Source organism: Podarcis raffonei, chromosome 13 (genome assembly GCF_027172205.1).
Source record: "Podarcis raffonei isolate rPodRaf1 chromosome 13, rPodRaf1.pri, whole genome shotgun sequence".
Taxonomy (NCBI): domain Eukaryota; kingdom Metazoa; phylum Chordata; class Lepidosauria; order Squamata; family Lacertidae; genus Podarcis; species Podarcis raffonei.
The window spans coordinates 25,124,141-25,141,478 of record NC_070614.1 but is presented as its reverse complement, the minus strand read 5'-3'; the positions used below and the strand labels follow the sequence as shown (position 1 = coordinate 25,141,478).

The 17,338-nt window shown below is 43.1% G+C and overlaps 1 protein-coding gene across 2 annotated transcripts in view; it reads left to right on the top strand.

Annotated features, from left to right (window-relative positions):
- Positions 1-79: 79 nt before the first annotated feature.
- SMARCD2 (SWI/SNF related, matrix associated, actin dependent regulator of chromatin, subfamily d, member 2) overlaps positions 80-17,338 on the top strand; it is a 35,000-nt gene continuing 17,741 nt past the window's right edge. For both annotated transcript variants that reach the window (XM_053362110.1, XM_053362109.1), the window contains exons 1-2: positions 80-416; positions 13,541-13,728. In XM_053362110.1, coding sequence (XP_053218085.1) covers positions 240-416; positions 13,541-13,728 — 365 coding nt within the window. In that variant the 5' untranslated portion in view covers positions 80-239. The remainder of the gene's footprint in view (positions 417-13,540; positions 13,729-17,338) is intronic.

Here is a 17,338-nt window from a genome sequence, read left to right as displayed (position 1 = left end):
CGAAGGTCCCGAGAGGCGCTTCTTTCGCTCGCTCGCTCGCTCCCTCCCAGGCTGGGCTCTGGCGGTTGCTTGTGAGGAGGCGGTCCCAGAGGAGGAGCCGGGCAGCTCGTTGAGAGCCGCCCCGCTTCGTCAGCCAGCCAGCCAGCCAGCCAGCTCCGCTTCCCTTTTTTTCTGTGGGGCGCGCTCGGAGCGCCTGACGGCCGTTGCCTCCTCTACCGACTTCCTCACTTCGGCTCCCCATGGCCGGCCGCGGGGGGTTTCCTCTCACGCCGCCGCCGCCGCAGCCCGGGGGCCCCCCTCCGGTTGCTTCGGCGGCGCTGTCCGCCCTTCCTCCGCCAGCTCCGGGGCTTTTGCGGGGACCCAGCCCGGCCGGGGCCACCCCGTACCGGGCCATGGGGCACGCGCCTCCGTTCCAGGTAAAGCGGGGGCGGCGGGGCACGTGCTCGCGCGCGTGTTGTGTGTTGTGTTGTTGTTGCGGGTCGCTCTCGAAAGTGCCGCGGAAGGAGCGCGAGGTGGAGGAGCAAGCACGTGGGGACGTCGGGGTTTCGAAACACGTGAAGGGATCGTGGCAGTTTGTGCGTGAGAGAGAGGGGGAGGGAGGGAGCAATGCAGGTGGGGGATACACGTGGGATAGCTAACTCCCTGGAAGGGAGACGTTGCCGTTCCAGGAGTCGGATATGGGGGTTCAAGGGGGGCGGCTTGCGGGGAGGAGAAAAGGAACGTGTGAATGGCTGGGTGAGGGCAGCAGGTAAGAAGAGTTTTTATCTAAAAGGCCTCCTGGCAGAAGCGAGTTTAGGAGCTGTGCGTGCGGCTACATGGAGAGGGTCTGGACTGTATTTGGCAGGGACGTCCCAGTGTTGGGATGGTTGCTGAGTCCGAGAAGTTGGAGCAATATCAGACAGCGTCTGCTGAGACGGAAAGGCATTTGGGGGTTGTGGGAGAGAAGCAACTGTGAAACTTCCGGCTGGAATCTGAATTTGTACTTTTTCTTTTTCTTTCCTTTCTTCTTCTTCTTCTTTTAAACCCAACATGTTTTGGTCAAGTTTAAGTTGCCTTGTTTAATGTACTGTACTTTTAATGTGTGGTGTGCTTTTAATATATATAAAATATATATAATCAAGCCAGTAGTTTAGTTAAGTAGTTCATTTTAAAGTGTTACGTACCCTCAAACTCTCATAAAGGTAAAGGTAAAGGGACCCCTGGGGTTGCGGCGCTCATCTTGCTTTATTGGCCGAGGGAGCCGGCATACATCTTCTGGGTCATGTGGCCAGCATGATTAAGCTGCTTCTGGCGAACCAGAGCAGCGCACAGAAACGCCGTTTACCTTCCCGCCAGAGCACTTTGACGTGCTTTCGAACTGCTAGGATGGCAGGACAAACTCTCATAGTGGTGCTTAAAATCTAAACATAAATTGGAGGGGGGACGGGTCATTGAAGGAAACTGAGGTCTTAGGTTGACACTCAAAAGTAGGTGTCTCTGAACGGAGGTGGGGAAAGTTTGCCATGCAAACTGAGGGCTTCTCAGTGAAATCCTGTGTATGACTCCGGGTAGGATTTAGATTTCCAGCCTGTGAAAGTCTTGCAATGGTTTTGTGCAGCTGGAGGCTTGGATTGTGTGGAGATGTAGAAAGCGTACAATCAAAATGCTGGTTTTTGTTCTCTAAGCACCAGGTGTCACAACTAGCTATGAAGGCAGAGCTTGTATCTGTTGATTGAGTTTATCAGAACTTGATGTAAAGAGCCACATGGGCTTTCTTAAGCAGGTAAGGAGAAGAGCTTATTTATTGCATTTATATCACACCCTTTTCTCCAAAAAGTACATGGTCCACACATCCCTCCATAATCTCCATAACAACCCTGTGAGGTAGGTTAAGCAAGAGGCAATGACTGGCCCAAGGTCACCTAGTGAGCTTCATAACTGAGTGGGATTTGAACCCTAATCTCTCAGTTCCTAGTATGATGCTCTTAACCACTACACCACACTGGCTTCCTAGAGTACTTCTGCTATAGGGCAGCTATATAAATTAAGTAGGTAAATAAATATAGGGAAAGCATAATGTCACTTAGAGAAAGATCTGAAATATTTTCCTTGAAGCTTGAATTTGTACTTTTTGGCTTGTGGCTCAGTCTGGAGCAGAATTCCCAGCCGCATTCCTCTTTCCCTACCACCCAACCTTTGATTATAAAAGTATTTGTATATTAGAAGAGTTGTATTCTCAGCAGTTCTTGAAGTAAGGAGATAGTATTACAATCTTAGGTGGCAGACTGGGGAGCAGGGGAGGGAACAATGACACGCAGCAATAATGACAAAGGCAGAGGGACTTCTGGAGGTTAAAAATATTTTGTTGGTTTAGAGAAGCACACTATGGGTACATCTTCAAGACTGACAGATGTAGATCAGTTGTCCCTTAATGCAGCTTAAAGCACTCTCCTGTGCTTCCAAATAGGATGAAAAGAGTGCCAAGAGGGATTTTGTCACATGCTTTAAAAGCATGCTGCAAGCATAAAAGTAGGGATTTTAGTACATCAAGCCTGTACAATTTCTAAACCACTAATCTAAATGCAGCCCACCAGCCATGCATAGTGGCCCTCCAGAGATTTGCCAAAGTACCTTGTCCTATTCTGTGCTTTCAACTGCAAGAACTGACGTGGTGTAGTGAATACCTGTCTGGCTACAGTACATGGGTGTGGGGGGGGGGCTGCATTCAGCTTGGTGGGCCATCAGTTGTGTAGGCCTGTAATATGTGTTAGTTGTTGTTAATACAGAATCAGGAAATGGTAGTTACTGCAGATTAATTTGCCCAAAATACAAAAGTATGGTCCAGGGTGCTCCTTTTATTTTCGATGCTTTCCTTTTGGAATTGTGTTAGTCGATTCCATTTTTCAAACGGCCAGAAAAGACGCCCAAAATCACCCAAGGGAATCAAAGTAGCAGCAAATAAAGTAGGAAAACACCATATGGTTCTCTATACAATGATTTTGCATTACAAATGTGTTGAATAAAACACTTTTTAAAGGGGGAAATTCCTTTACAAATCTTTTCAGTGCTCATGGCTAAAATATTTCTTCCTATTTGAGATAAGTCAGTAGGACCTGTTCATAAACCACCTAAAAAGGTAAAGACTTGTCATTCAGACAGTCACAGTTTTTGAGGTCGTTTTGATCTGTGCTGTCTTATCTTAGGGGGGGAAATTTGGCTATGATACTAAAAGGAAAATACTGTCTTGTCTTCTATATCAGCACTGTGTGTGTGTTTCACACTCAACCACATAAGTGCTTCACAGAGCAATCCTATGCATGTTTAGACAGAATTAAGTCTTACTGATTTTGTCAGGACTTGCTACCTAGAAGGTATGCACAGGATTGCAGCCTTAGTTTGACAGAGTCAGTGTGGGCCACAGGGTCAGTTGGGCTTGGATTAAAAGACCTTGATTTCAGTATTTGCTTCTTCCATTAATTCATTTTGCAGTCTTGGGCAACACACACACACACACACTGAGCCTTAGTTCCTCTTCTGCAAAATATAAATTGTAGGAGTGAGCACAATACAGTTGGTACAGAATTTAGCAAACTAAGGATGCAATATAAATTTGTAGTAGGCCAACTATTATTTGCTTCATTTTGTTTGAATTATTTTCCTATACTGTAATTACTAGTGGTATTAATAACAAAGGATCTTGTGTCACTTTAAAGACCAACACATTTGTTGTGGTGTAAGGCTAAAAGCTTTCACGTACCACAGTCTATTTCATAAGGTACATGAAATGCAGTCCTAAAGTGCCAAGCATATCTACCCATGGTTGGCATGGGAGTGAAGTCGATGGAATAAAATGCAAAAAGAGCAGTGACAGTTACCTAAAAGCAAAATAATTGTAGTGACCAATTAACTAGGCACTGTTTGTGATAACACAGCCATCCTGACATTTGTTAGCTAATTAGCATATACACGTGTGTTTCTTTTTAAAAAAACCAGAATCTTGAGTCAAGCCCCAGGTGGCAGGATTGAATTGCCTGATAACTCAGAATTCAGCAGTTTCACACTGAACATTCAAGGATAGCCACCTTAAGGTCAGTTAAAGAGTATTCTGATAGGTTAAAATGTTCTCTAACTGGTTTGTGGATATTGCCATTTCTGATGTTGGATTTGTGTCCCCTTATTTTGTTGAATAGATATTGAACTGTTAGTCCTGTGTAGAATGCAAAAGAGCATTTGTCCAGACACTTGCAACATGCAGATTTGCATTGAGACTGCAATAATACTCACCCACTGAAATAATAATTTAAAAAAAGATTAATGAAGTTGGACTAGTACCGAGGAATAAGACAACCTAAGGCAGCTACTTACCAGCAACACCAGGCCACAGACACAATCACAGGGTCCAGACTCTGCAGCAAACATGCCAATTGTGTCCTCATACCTTCCCAGGAAACTCTGTTATAGGGCCTAATAATAATCCATAACGTAATGGGTTCATTCATTAGCTCAGCTTCTGATGTGATATATGGCACCAGCTTTTTCAAGTAATGCTCCTCTGAATGTTTATTGCAGTCAACGCATTTTGGAGTGGAACTTCCTTCTTCAGGAGCAAACTTAGACTGTTTGAAGCAACTTACACAAATATTGCTGCCTATCTGGCACCAAAGGAACGGTTTCCTTATGGTGACAGATAGGCACCAATATCTTTGTGTAAGCTGCTTCTGAATGCCCAAGCTTGCTCCTCAAGAAGGAAGTTCCACTCCAAAATGTGTTGACTTAAGGCAGCTTACAGATAAAAACAAGAACCGCTAAAACCATAGAAGAAGCAATGATTAAAAAACAATTAAACATGGATAGAATCTAAAACTATATACATATATAAAATATATTAAAACTGTAATCTATTAAAACCAATAGTAATAGTGCATAAAAGTCTGCTAGGCACTTCTGCAAAGATAAGCAGGTATTTGTTCGAAGCAACTTTCATACAAAAGAAAGAAGGAATGGCAGAAATATGCACACAGTATCCCAGTTCATGCATAATGGTAAGCCATTGTCAGAAATAAGCCATGAGTTACTGTGGACAAGCAGTGCAGGTGCTTGCTGCTCTGTTGTTCCCACTTTGCTCTGCCCTCTCTGGCTCCAGGAGAAACAAACCACAGTCCTTGACATAGTGTTATGTGTGAACTGACACTCATGGTTGTTTTTTTCCAAACAACCCACAAGTGGAAGCCAAAGTTTGTTCATGGCTCACCACCACCCATGGTTTGTTACTCCTGAACAAACCATAAGTGCCCGGTTCACCTAATGCCAGATGAAGCCTCGTGGTTTGGTTCTGTCAGAGGCAGAATGGGATTGGTTGAGCTATCATGCTCAATCTTTGTTTCAGAAACTTTTGTTCTTAATAACTTTGTTTTGGAAAAATCCTTGGTACATCAGGATGTTTGTGCGCTTTTAACATTCCTATGATGTGGGGACTAACGGACAACAAAAGTGGATCATCTGAGCCCTTATGGTTGAAAAGATAATTATATTCCAAGGCTGGAAAGATGAATACCCACCACCCATTACTCAGTGGTGTGAAGATCTTAATGCCCTTTCTGCCTTTGAGCATACTGTATATTGTGCCCATTTATATATCATATAAATTGTCTATATTAATATACTGCATTTAGGAATAGTGGATTGTTATTGTGGCATTGTGTGTTTTCTTTCTATTATTACTTTTTTAAAAAGAAAGAAAGAAAAAAGAGCAGCAACTGCCAGCAGACTACTTCTTACGGTAAGCCATGGATTATTTATTTCTGACCATGGGATAGTGTTGTGTGCTTTTGAGGCCAGTTATATGCTCCAAACTCTACAAGCTGCTTTCAGTTATTGTTGTTTTTACTTAAAAGAGAGAAACACTTTAAACCATGAAGCAATTTAAATTATGTAACATATTGTTTTAGTTTTAAAATAATACAATGTAGATGAAAAAGTATAAAGTGTTTTGATGGAGGAAGAATGACATGGAACGAAAAAGATAGAGTTCTGGGGACTTATGAGTAGCGTTGGATGACTGAATGAGTTCAAACTAAAGCATAATGGAAGTAAAATATAAGGAGTTGCTGAACTTGTGCAGAGCTTGTATAGCAAGATTATTACCTCCAGCCACATCATACCTGGAGCACACCCACTGAAATCAATGGACTTATGTAATTTCCATACCATTGATGTAAATGGTTCTGTGCTGAGTATTGACTTGGTTGGATATTGCTAATTAGGAACAGCCTTCAAAATAGGTAATCAGGGACACAAGACCTGCACTTTCAAAAAGATAGCTCAAAACATTTATGTATGAGTATTGAGTTGGCCATTTGAGTCTCCAGATGTCCTCTTGTTGACAGGACTGGAGAAATGTCCATAATGACATGTCTTGACTCCTTGTCTCAACCCTCAAAATAATAATTATTATTATTTTATTATATATATATATATATATATATATATATATATATATGCGTGCAATGTGGCTATATTAGACACCTAGGAATGACATTCCTTCTCTGGAGTTGTCTGCCTCCTTAAAATAAACCATTTTGTGTTGGGGTTCTATTCCTCCCCACTCCCATAAGCCCATTCTGCCCCACTCTTCCAGGTCCTAAAGGACCCATGCGTCAGCAGTTGCGCATCAATTGGACACATGCAAAATGGTCACCACCTTTACAGGCAAGTAAGAATAGCTCCTCACACCCCACAAACCCTTAAAATCACATTGTCTTTAAGCCTATATTCGTTTGTAAAAATTGCAGTGCCAGTTCCTTTTTTATGTTATTTATTTCATTCAGAAATAACTTTCTGACTACCAGAGATCATGGGTCCTCCCCCAAGATCATCTGAATCAACACTGGTTGCTGTTAGCTTAACTCCAAGCAAAATCCTAGATATGTCCCAATAACTTTCTTTTGAGAGTATTGAATGAATTTAAGATTTGGGTTTAACTTTTCCTCAAAAAAGCATTTTTCTGTATTATGACACTGCAGTTAGCATTCGGCTTAGATGGCGCTTTTTGTAGTACGCTGTGTGGTCTCCTGATTTTATGCTTGTATCCCATCATAATGTGAATTATTGTGCACGGGATACTGGGGTAAGGGACTGGACTTATTGGCCTGCTGATCCCTTCCAGCCCTATTCTTTTGTAACTGGAACTGGCTTCTCAGCAGTCTCTTCATGCTATGAAAGTATTAGCAAAGACCAGCAGACAAGCATCCCTAGTGGTTAGAATTTGAGGACGTTGGCTTAGTTGTTGCATCAATTTCAGACAATGGGAGGTACACACTTTGTGAATATTGGTTGCATCCCATGTGAGGAGTGCTAGCTTTGCTTTTCAAATGAAGACAGTTTCAAAAGTCTGGTGTGGATTTTTAGCAGCGAGAGAAACTGTGCCTTCAAGTCCCTGCACTTCCTTTGGAGGTGGTAATGCTTCTGTAACAAGGAAGCCGGAAGCAGAAGCAGCCAAGTACAGCAGTTTCAGCAAGTATCAGCCTGACAAACCTGCTATGTTGTGCTTTGCAAGCCTCTGACTAGAGGGATGGAGCAGGAAATAAATGTACTACGTGGGATAGGGAAGATGAATTAGTACATGCATTAGGGAACATTTCTGAAGGCATGGGTGCTTCTTGAAGCCTTTAACAGAGAGTACTTGCATATTTTCATTATGAGGGCCAGACATATTTTTTAAGTCCCAGCTGAAATTCACAAGATGCAGTTCTGTAAGCAGAATATTGGAAATGCATTTCCTTGGATGAGTTTTAAATATGACTCAAATGTTTGATACCATACACAAGTGTCTAGTGGGCTAACCTTTTAATGTCAAGTATTTTATTACTCGCTTTTCTCTTCTTTCCTTGGTCTTCCTGCTGTGACTTTGAATTGCATTAAACCTGTGAAAACCGTTAATGGCAACTGAATGCTGACTCACCCGTGTTGCTACTTAAGTAAATGCACAGGGCGGCAATTAGATTAGATGGCTATTATCAGATGGCAAGCAGAATCTCTGGCTGTGGTTTTGTGTTGGAGAAGGACTGAGACTTACCTGCCATGGGACTGGCATGTTATTGCTGTGTAGATGCACCTTCTAAGGAAACTTCAGCATAAACCACTTTGTGTGAAGTTCATGTTCTGTGTCTTTCACACTTTCTAACAACTTGCAGATGAAAAGAAGAGCCGTCTTGTGTACTAGTAAACTCCCTGTTCTTGCATCAATGATTACAAGTTCCAAAGACTAGAGGGAGAAGGGGGCTGAAACCGTAAGGACACTCTAGAATTTTTTCACAGGCTTCTTCAACATCATTCCCAAAGACAAATGAAGACAGCGCTGTATGAGAGACGGGTACGGAAAATAGAGATTGTCCTCAGTAATCAGGGGCAGTAGTTTTCTTTCTGTGCCTTTTAAATCCTATCTCTTCCCACTTTTCCTCTGTTCAGTGTTTTCAATACTGTAGTTCCTCAGTAGCTGTTCTGTCATATCAGATGCTGTGCTTGAGATGGTGTGTGTGTGTGTGTGTGTGTGTGTGTGTGTGTGTGTGTAGTTTTACACAGAGAGGAGTGGACAAGTGACTTACGGTCACCTGCAGCCCTATGATTCTGTGGCCAGGAAGGACCACATTCTAAGCCAAGGAAATGGTCCTAAGCATTTGCTGTAATCAGAAACTTGTATAAGAAAGTAGCAGCTCTTTTAAAACTGCAGATGGTTGTCTTAATTCCTTGGGGGAGATGTGGTGGCAATTGAGACCTGCTCCTGTCTGAACTGAGTGTTCCTCTTGGGGGTAAGAAAAAACAGGCTGCAGCTGAACACGTAACTAAGACTGTTGTTTCCCAGTGGATGTTTGTGGTTTTGAACAATAACAAGCAGACAAATATATAAATTGCCTATGTACGTATAATAGCCACATTTAAGCTACCTAGGCAGCTGTGCAGAATAATTTCAAGTCCATAGAATTATAGGAGACCATCAGATTCATCTTCCACATTCCATATTACAAGGAGAAAACAAATACATTGTAAATGGTTCAAGCAAGTGAGTCACACATTGCTGGGAAAGGTACATATGCGCTGGCACATCCTTTCTCTTACTGTTTCTAGGATTTCTTTTGACCTGGGGAGGTTCCCCCTCCCCCAAATGGTAGCAATTGGAGCCATTTCACACACTGCACAGTTTGCCACATTATCCATTCATTCAGCTTACCTATTCAATGCAGATGTTTGCAAACACATGTTTATCACACTGATATTGTACATGTTTAGATGCACACTTAAAATTTATTGCACGTGCCCCTAAAATTGAAATATGTGGAGAGGCTTTTTCCTGCCCATGACAGAAAACCCATCTGCAAAGTCTTCCCAAGGAAATTCTTTTTGTGGAGGTATGGGATCTCAGCAGGATTTCACAGAGCGTGACCCTTGTGTAGCAAATAGGAGAGTTTGCTTTTTAAAAGCATGTGGATGATACAAAAGGCATCTATCATAAATGACCACTTCAAAGGGTCCGGTTGCCTTTAACTATATGAATGTGGGCAGTGATGTAGCTGATAAAAGAGGGGGTGAAGAGAGAATGTTGCGTATAAAATGGCACAGCCAAGCAACAACGGAGTAATGAATATTGCTCCATTTGTTTGAAGAATGCTGGGGATTAACTGCATGCCGTCCTTTTCTTCAGCCAAAGTCAACACTGGCCCAGAATATGTAGTAATTGATTAGAGAAAGGAGGGAAGAAATAATTGTGTTGAGGGAGGAGCCTCTTGTTAAGAGGGGCAGTCTGGGAAATTGGGAGGATGCTGGTTATTTATGAATCTGCTTGCTAGAATTGAACCTCAAAGCTCCTTGGAGGGGTAACAGATTCTTGGTTGTTCGTAGCATATTAACATGCTTTATAAATCTTTGGTAGTAACTGGAGTTTATTTAACAGCAAAATAACAGTCCAGAGACTCATAGACCTGTATACATGCTGCAATTTCTATTTGGGAAATCTGCAAGGAAAGTAATTCCACAATCTCTCTGGGCAACTTATTCCATCACTGACTTGGTGCTCCTGTAGTTTGGAAGTTTATCTCCAGTTGCAACCTATATCTGCCTTTTGGTTTTTTACATTGCCACTTGTAGCATCTTCCGTGGATGGCAGTAATCGGCATTTATGTAGCATGTTTCACATACCGGTACATTATCGTCGTAATTTTTATGACAACCTTGTTAAGTAGGCTAATGTTATTAGCATCGCTTTTCGTAGAGTCTACAATACCCCTGTTGTAGATAGAAAGGAGGAAGGGAGCCGAAGCTGAGACCGTGTGGCTTAATCTGACCCACAGAACAAATTCATGGCCGAGGTGGGATTTAGTTAACTGTGACTCCCTCCTGCCTGACAACGTTTCAGATGCTTGAAAACAGTCAACATATCTCCTTTCATCTTTGTTTCCATAAGTGAGCATACCCATTTCCTCCAGTAGCCTTTCTATGCATGACTTGTCTCCTGCCTGTTATCGTGCTCATAATGTTCCCTTTGAATGTTTTTCTCCAGTATTCGCTGCTGTGGGCAATCCTTTCACTGTTGGACTTGTATGGTGCTGCCCAACCCCCTTTGCCTGAATTCTGTTTGGGAGTGGCAGTGGACTAGAGGCTCTGCCTGGGCCTGCTGGGGAGGGATGAAATGTTGCCCTGCTGGCTTGGTGGCTTTGGCAGCTGCGTTAGCTCCTTGGCAGCAGACGCTTGTTTCAGATCCCACAGGGCAAGGGAGTGCAATCCTTTCTGAAGCAGGCTCAAGAGGGCAGGTGTGTATGTGTGCGCATACACAATCAAATGCCCCTCAAAGGACTTAATAAACAAGCCCTCTGCATAGGTAACCTGAGCTAAGTGCAGCTGTGAATCATGGCAGATCCAGCATGTGCTTTTCCAATCAAATTAGCAGTTGCCCCCAGATGTCGGGTTGCTGAATTCAGTCCTAGACAAGCCTTTAATAATTACAAGGGCCGGAGAAATGTGAGCAGTGTAGCTTCTCTTGATAACGAGCCCAACAGTTGGCAGAGTTTCTCCTTTTTATGCAGTTCTGCACAGAACTATTAAGTGTGGAAGAGCCAAGTTTTGTCTGGTGATCCTGGGCCTAGTCCTTAGAGAAATGGCTCCATGGGGTACTGGTGGGAAAGAGTGGCTCAGAGACTCTGTCATTAAAGTTGTGGATGACAACAGGCAAACTTACCTAAATGTAATTATAAGTGCTAGCATTTTTGCTTCTGCTACTTAAATCACCTGGCAGTCCTAGATTGCTGCCTTGCAGAACATCTCCAGGAGAAGAAAAGACTAAGGTGTAAACCCAAACAAATCTGGAGTGGAGTCCCAGAGGCGGTTGGATGGTATCTTGTCATCTGGGCAGCCCAGGACCTCCATACACACTGCCTAGCCAGGCATAGGCAAACTCGGTCCTCCAGATGCTTTGAGACTACAATTCCCATAATCCCAGACCACTGGTCCTGTTAGCTAGGGATGATGGGAGTTGTAGTTCCAAAACATGTGGAGGGCCGAGTTTGCCTATGCCTGGCCTAGGCTGTCCCAGGGAGGTTGCTTCAGTACTGCCAACGCAGCAAAAACAACACGGGAGGCAGCAATTATGAGTTACCAGTCCCTGCATCCGTAGCAGGCACTGTGATTCTCTAGCAGTTTGACTTCACCCCTGAGGTGCACTCCATTGTCTCTTGAAACAGATGGATGCCAACAAAGTCTTAGACAGGATACAGCATGCTGACAGTGACCTAATTTGCATATAATGCTAGACTAAACCATAGCATAGTGTTATGTGTGAACCCTACCTGGAAGCTATGGTTTGTTTACCACCAGCATACCTTGGTCTGAAGCTATTGCTTGTTGTCTTATGGGACTTTGGTTTGTTTTAATGAAGACTTAGGGTCATGTGCCTCGGTAGAGCAGAAAGTAAAAAAGCTGATCCTCACTAGGTGCAAGAAACAATGGGTGATGATCAAGGCTGGCCAAAATCTGTGGTGGTGAATTACAATGTTTTGCCAAATGACCCAAGTTTGTTACAAACACCTGATGTGATTCTGCTGTTTGACTTGTGTAACATACAAAAGATCCTGGTGGTATTGTTATCCTCTGTTAGTATGGTTGGCAGTTTCTATTGTGCAAATGTTTCAGGTGAGTTCAAAAAGCTTTGGAATAAGTCTCTGCAATAGTAACTTATAAAGTGCTATAGAAAGTTGAAAGTGCTTTGTGCATGTTCCTGGGATTCCTTAAAGTAGCCATTCAGAGTAGGTCAGTATTACACACATACTGCAGGCAGGCTACTGTTGACTTTGTGGTTTGAAATGAGATTTGAACTGGGGTTTTCCTAGTCCACAGCTCAGGCTCTTAGCCAGTGTGCTACACCCACAGTATGTGCATCTCCAGGGGTTCTATGGGAATGTCTAGGCAGTGGAAACCTGTAAAAGAATCTGCAGAGGGACCTCTCTTGTGCAAGAGGAATAATCTCACTTGTTAGGTAGAGGGGAGGGTCTTGCCTGCAGTTTTTGTTTGGCTTTGGTTCAGTGGCAATGTTCTTGGGACACTGGAAAGTGTTAAGGGTGTGAATGTTTGTGGAGGAAAGTTCATCTGAGTGCATTCAAGAATAGTAAAGCATTTTAGACTTTTCTCCCCTAGTGCTACCTGAAACTGGAGCTAGAGGGCTGTAGCCTCTTGCACTCACCTTTCCATACCATCCATACCATCCATCATTAGGCGTAAATTTTGTTTTTATCTGATCAAAACAAGTTAATCTGAGATTCTTAAATGTGGGTTAATGACCCAACTGATTATTCATGTTCTTATATTTATAACTGTACCACCAGCAGCAGAAAGCCACCACAGATGTGCCGGGGCGGGGCGGGCTGAGGTTGTTCTTCCCAATAGAAAACCATTTTTGCTCCATTGTCCATGTAGGCCACCAACTTAGATTAGAGGTTAAGAGAGTGCCTGCTTCCTCTTTCATGCCATTCTTTTGAGCACATAGCAGCTGGGCTTGTCTGCTAAATTCAGGAGAGGGTTCCTATACCTCCTCCTATATACAGAAGGATGAATGCTGGGAAGTGCATCTTCCCCTGGCATATCATGGTGATGTGAGAAATATGCCTACCTCAAATGTTTGCCATCTGTACAATTTTTAACGGCACAAAGTAAATGTGGCAAAGGTAAGTACAGCTGTTACTTAGCATTCTTGCAGTCTTCCGTCATTTCTTCTCTTCACACTCGTCTGTACTACAAACTTAAAGCTGGTTTAATTGCCATGGATGCTCTAAGAGCTATAGTTTCATAAGAACTCCGTGAACTCTCTTAAAGGTGCCTATCTTTCCTCTCTGTCCGTGATCTACATTCCCAAGCGGTTCTTTGGAATACCATTAAAACAGTTTGCGTTTTTAATGTGCCTCTGCCTGTTGCACTTTGCCCTGCTATGGGAAGTAGAGTGACTTCAGCCAAGCTGCTGCCAATGAACTCTGGTGCGTACAGTGCCTAGTTTCCTAGAATGTCTTTTGTTTTCTCTTGCCAGCGCCCTGGGATTCTGCCTGGTGGCCGGATGCCCATGGCAGGATTGCAAGTGGGATCCCCCTCTGGGCCTCTGTATGGATCACCTTCTCCAATGAGACCTGGAATGCCACAGTCCATGATGGATCCGTTCCGGAAGCGCCTGCTTGTTCCACAGACCCAACCACCTCCATCACTATCCCAAAGGCGAGGGTAAGTGCATATGTGTCTAAGTAAGTGATTTGAGTGAGGGGGGTGAATGTAGAATATAGGGTGAGACTGTATTGGTACGATTTGCAAATAAGATTACTTTCCTAGCCATCCTGTCTCTACAACGTACGTAAAGTACCCAGCTCCCATTCTTCATTAGACAACTTCCAGTGTCTCCACACACACTACTTTACCACACCACTGCTTAATATTTTGGGTTTGCGTTCAAGAAGAGAGATTGTTTTATGTCCCTGACCCCCCCTTAATAACCACTGGTAATCCCCTCTCAGTCCATTTTGGAAGTTGATTATATTCCTGGCCATTGTTGTATGCTTTTGCAGTGAGATCCAGAAAAATCTAAGAAATTCCAGGGTGCAAAAGTGTTTCCTTGTTGATTAAACTTGTTAACTGCATTACAGAGTTTAGAAAGAGCAAAAATACACTTCTCAGCCAGACAAAACAGAAGGGAGTGTGCAGATATTGGCTATTAGCTGACAGGCTGAGCGAATACCAAAAAAAATATGTGCTATGTTGGAGCTTACCAGACCTTTTGGTATCTAGAACAAAGAGGGTTGTTGCAAACCATAAGATGCTGGTGCATATTGAAACACACACAGCAATGTTATCCACTAGCCATGTGTCAAGATCATGGTGCAGTTTTGGCTAGCTGTTATGAGGTATATTCATATAATTGTTGGCACCATTCATTCCAACACCTTATATCCACCAGATGGTGGGTCTTAACTGAGGCATTATCAGCATTTATACCAAGTTCAGCCCCAGTGGTAAAAATATAGTGCTCATATTACTCTTCACTTCTGCATCCTGGTTTGTCCTCTAAGCCTGACTTGGTCTTGACTTCCAATTTTATTCCTCTGGTCTCTAGGCTCTTGATGGCTTGCTCATCTCTAGTTACTGCCTACACTTGCTGACATGCAGCCCAGTTATATGCATATATACTTGGAAGTAAATCCCACTTAGTTCATTGGGACTCTCCCAAATAAGTGTGTGTAGCATTGCAGATTTGGCAGCAGAAGTACAAATGATACACAGGAGGACCAACAAAATCAAATCTGATTATTTGGGCACCAAATTAACAACCTTTAGAGAACTCCACACGTACCCTCCTCTCCTTCCTTGAACACCTTTTTCTTCTTTATCTTTCCACTTCTTGCCTTATAGCTTGCAGTTCTTAATTAATTTTTTAACAGAAGCAGGCTTGGATGTTTTCAGAGAAAGGTGCGTAAGACCCAAAAGGAAATGATTTAACCCAAGATGTACAAAAAGAAAATATTTCCTGCAGCTTCTGTATATTATGTTTTGTTCAGAACCACTTGGAGAAAATATTGAAAGATTGAAATAAGATTGAAATAAGAGGCAATAATACCAGTAAAAGACCTTTAACAGTACAAAAATAAGTAATAATGGCAAGGTTTAAAATGGTCTTGCCCAGATCCTCTAGTCTTCACCAGTGGAACAGTTCTGCTGCTGACAGAAGAGTAGGCAAAAGCTACCACCAGCCAAAACAGCGCATTTGGGGAAGGAGCAGAGCTGGGATGGAAAAGAATTTGTTGGATTGGGAGCTGGCTCTGCTGCCAGTACATGACTGCAAAGAGCCAGATCCAGGCTTCTTTGCTGCACCAGCTTGGGAGCCAATGTAGCCAAGAGGCTACACATTGGGGCAAAACTACCACCTGAAATGGGTTCAGAAAACCATCCTAATCCAGAGAATCTGAGCTGAACCACCATCACTTGTTCCATAACATTGTTCTAAAAGGCATGTCCCAGGCAAGTAGACAATTTCATAGCTCCAAGGAGGGCTTCTTTTAAGAGTGGTTGTAATATAGCCTTGTGAAGAGGACCAGGAACCACACTTTGCACAAAGAGGTGTAAACGGTCAGTCAGATAGGCACAGCTGGCCTCCCTCAGTTAGCTAGAACTAGCAAAAAACATCAAGGTTCCAAAGCACAGATCATTTGTTGGACTGTTGCAAGGATCTTGACTATGAACTCTGCTTACACCCACAGAAATTCATCCAAGCAAGAACAATAAGACGAGACTGAGGGCAGCTTGGCTAGGGGCATTGTCATTAAAGGGGATTACGGATTGGAGTGGATGTGGGAAATTCTGTCTGCTAAATGCTAAGCAAACATATCAATAGCTTACAGAGCAGTCAAGGGTACAGGATAGAAGCCTAGGACTAATTAAACCGCATATTGCTTGGAATGACTCCACTAGACAATACTGAGCCAATGCAATGAAGATGGAGAAGAATGTGTGCTTTGCTGTCTTTGTTGCCACAGAAGGTCCTCATATGGACTGTAATTAGTGCTTTGTCTAACCCAGCCCCAGTCTGTTGTCTTTACCCCTTTTCTACCTTTATCCAGACTCTTAGATTGTCAGCGATACTAAAGAGCAGCATGTTGGGGACAACAGAGTAACTTTGAGCATCTCCACAAAAAGCAATTTTTTGTCGATTTTGGGTAGGACAGACCATTTTGGTGAAGCAGCCAAGGATTTCCCCCTACAATAAAAAAACCCCAGTTGCTTCTAGAAATAGCAGCGGAGGAGTCCAGCAGTGTCCCACCTTCATTTTGAACAGTTTACCCCAGTAGGAATGATACTGGGACTTAATCCTCTACCTGTTCATGATAGCAGCAACTGAGGTGAACCAAAAGATTTAGGGCAATGTTATTTGTGTGCAAATTACTTCTCTCCCTGGATGTCCACTTCCCCCGTTCCCTGGATACTGTATGTGACTACTAGTTCCCAGCACTGAAGGGTGGGACTTCTGAGACATCACGATGTGGTTGGCCTGGGGGCCTTGAATCCACCCAAGTTCTGTTTTCAGTTAGTTAGAACCAAGGTCACTTGCCAGGCCTTTCCAACCCCTTCTAGGCCCCTGATCTATCTTGGAATTGAAGCATGTTTAAAATGGAATGACTCAAAACGAGGGTGAGAAATGCACTAATGACAATCTGAATTCTCTGTGACCTATCTCAGGAACTCTGTAGTATACCCCCTCTGCTCTAAGCCTAGGGAGACTGCTATGTGCACATTTTCTGCCTTTGTCTTTTAAGCTCAATGTTACTGTGAATAACGGCAGCCTGGGCTGCCTGCTTTCTTCAAGATAGCCAGCTATTTCTACATACTTGGAAGACTTCTAGGTATGCAGAAGTATGTAAGCTTTGTCAATGAAAGAACATAAAGTTCCCCCTCCCCTGGCGATCAGCCCAGTGTGGACCAAGTATGCTCGTTGGTTTCAAGGAGTCATATAATTTTAGTTGTCAGTTGGAAAGCCGGGGTGAAGTGAGGGAATTGGCCTTCTTGAACCCTTAACAGCTAACAGTTTTTGGGAGAATGCTTGGTTTGGTACTTCTCTTAGGGGGTGGGGATACTTTAGCAGTTTCTTTGCAGGTTCTATTTGTCTCCACCAATTTCCTGACCTGCACACAGTTTTCAAAAGCAATAACTACTTTCCCAGAAAAAGCTGAAAAACAGTATACGTATTTGGTATTTATAGGCTACATTTCCAGTGTTCAAAGTGCTCCTTACAACTTATTTCAGCAATCCTTATAATAGCCTTGCAAGGTATCCCAGCAAGGCTGTTACA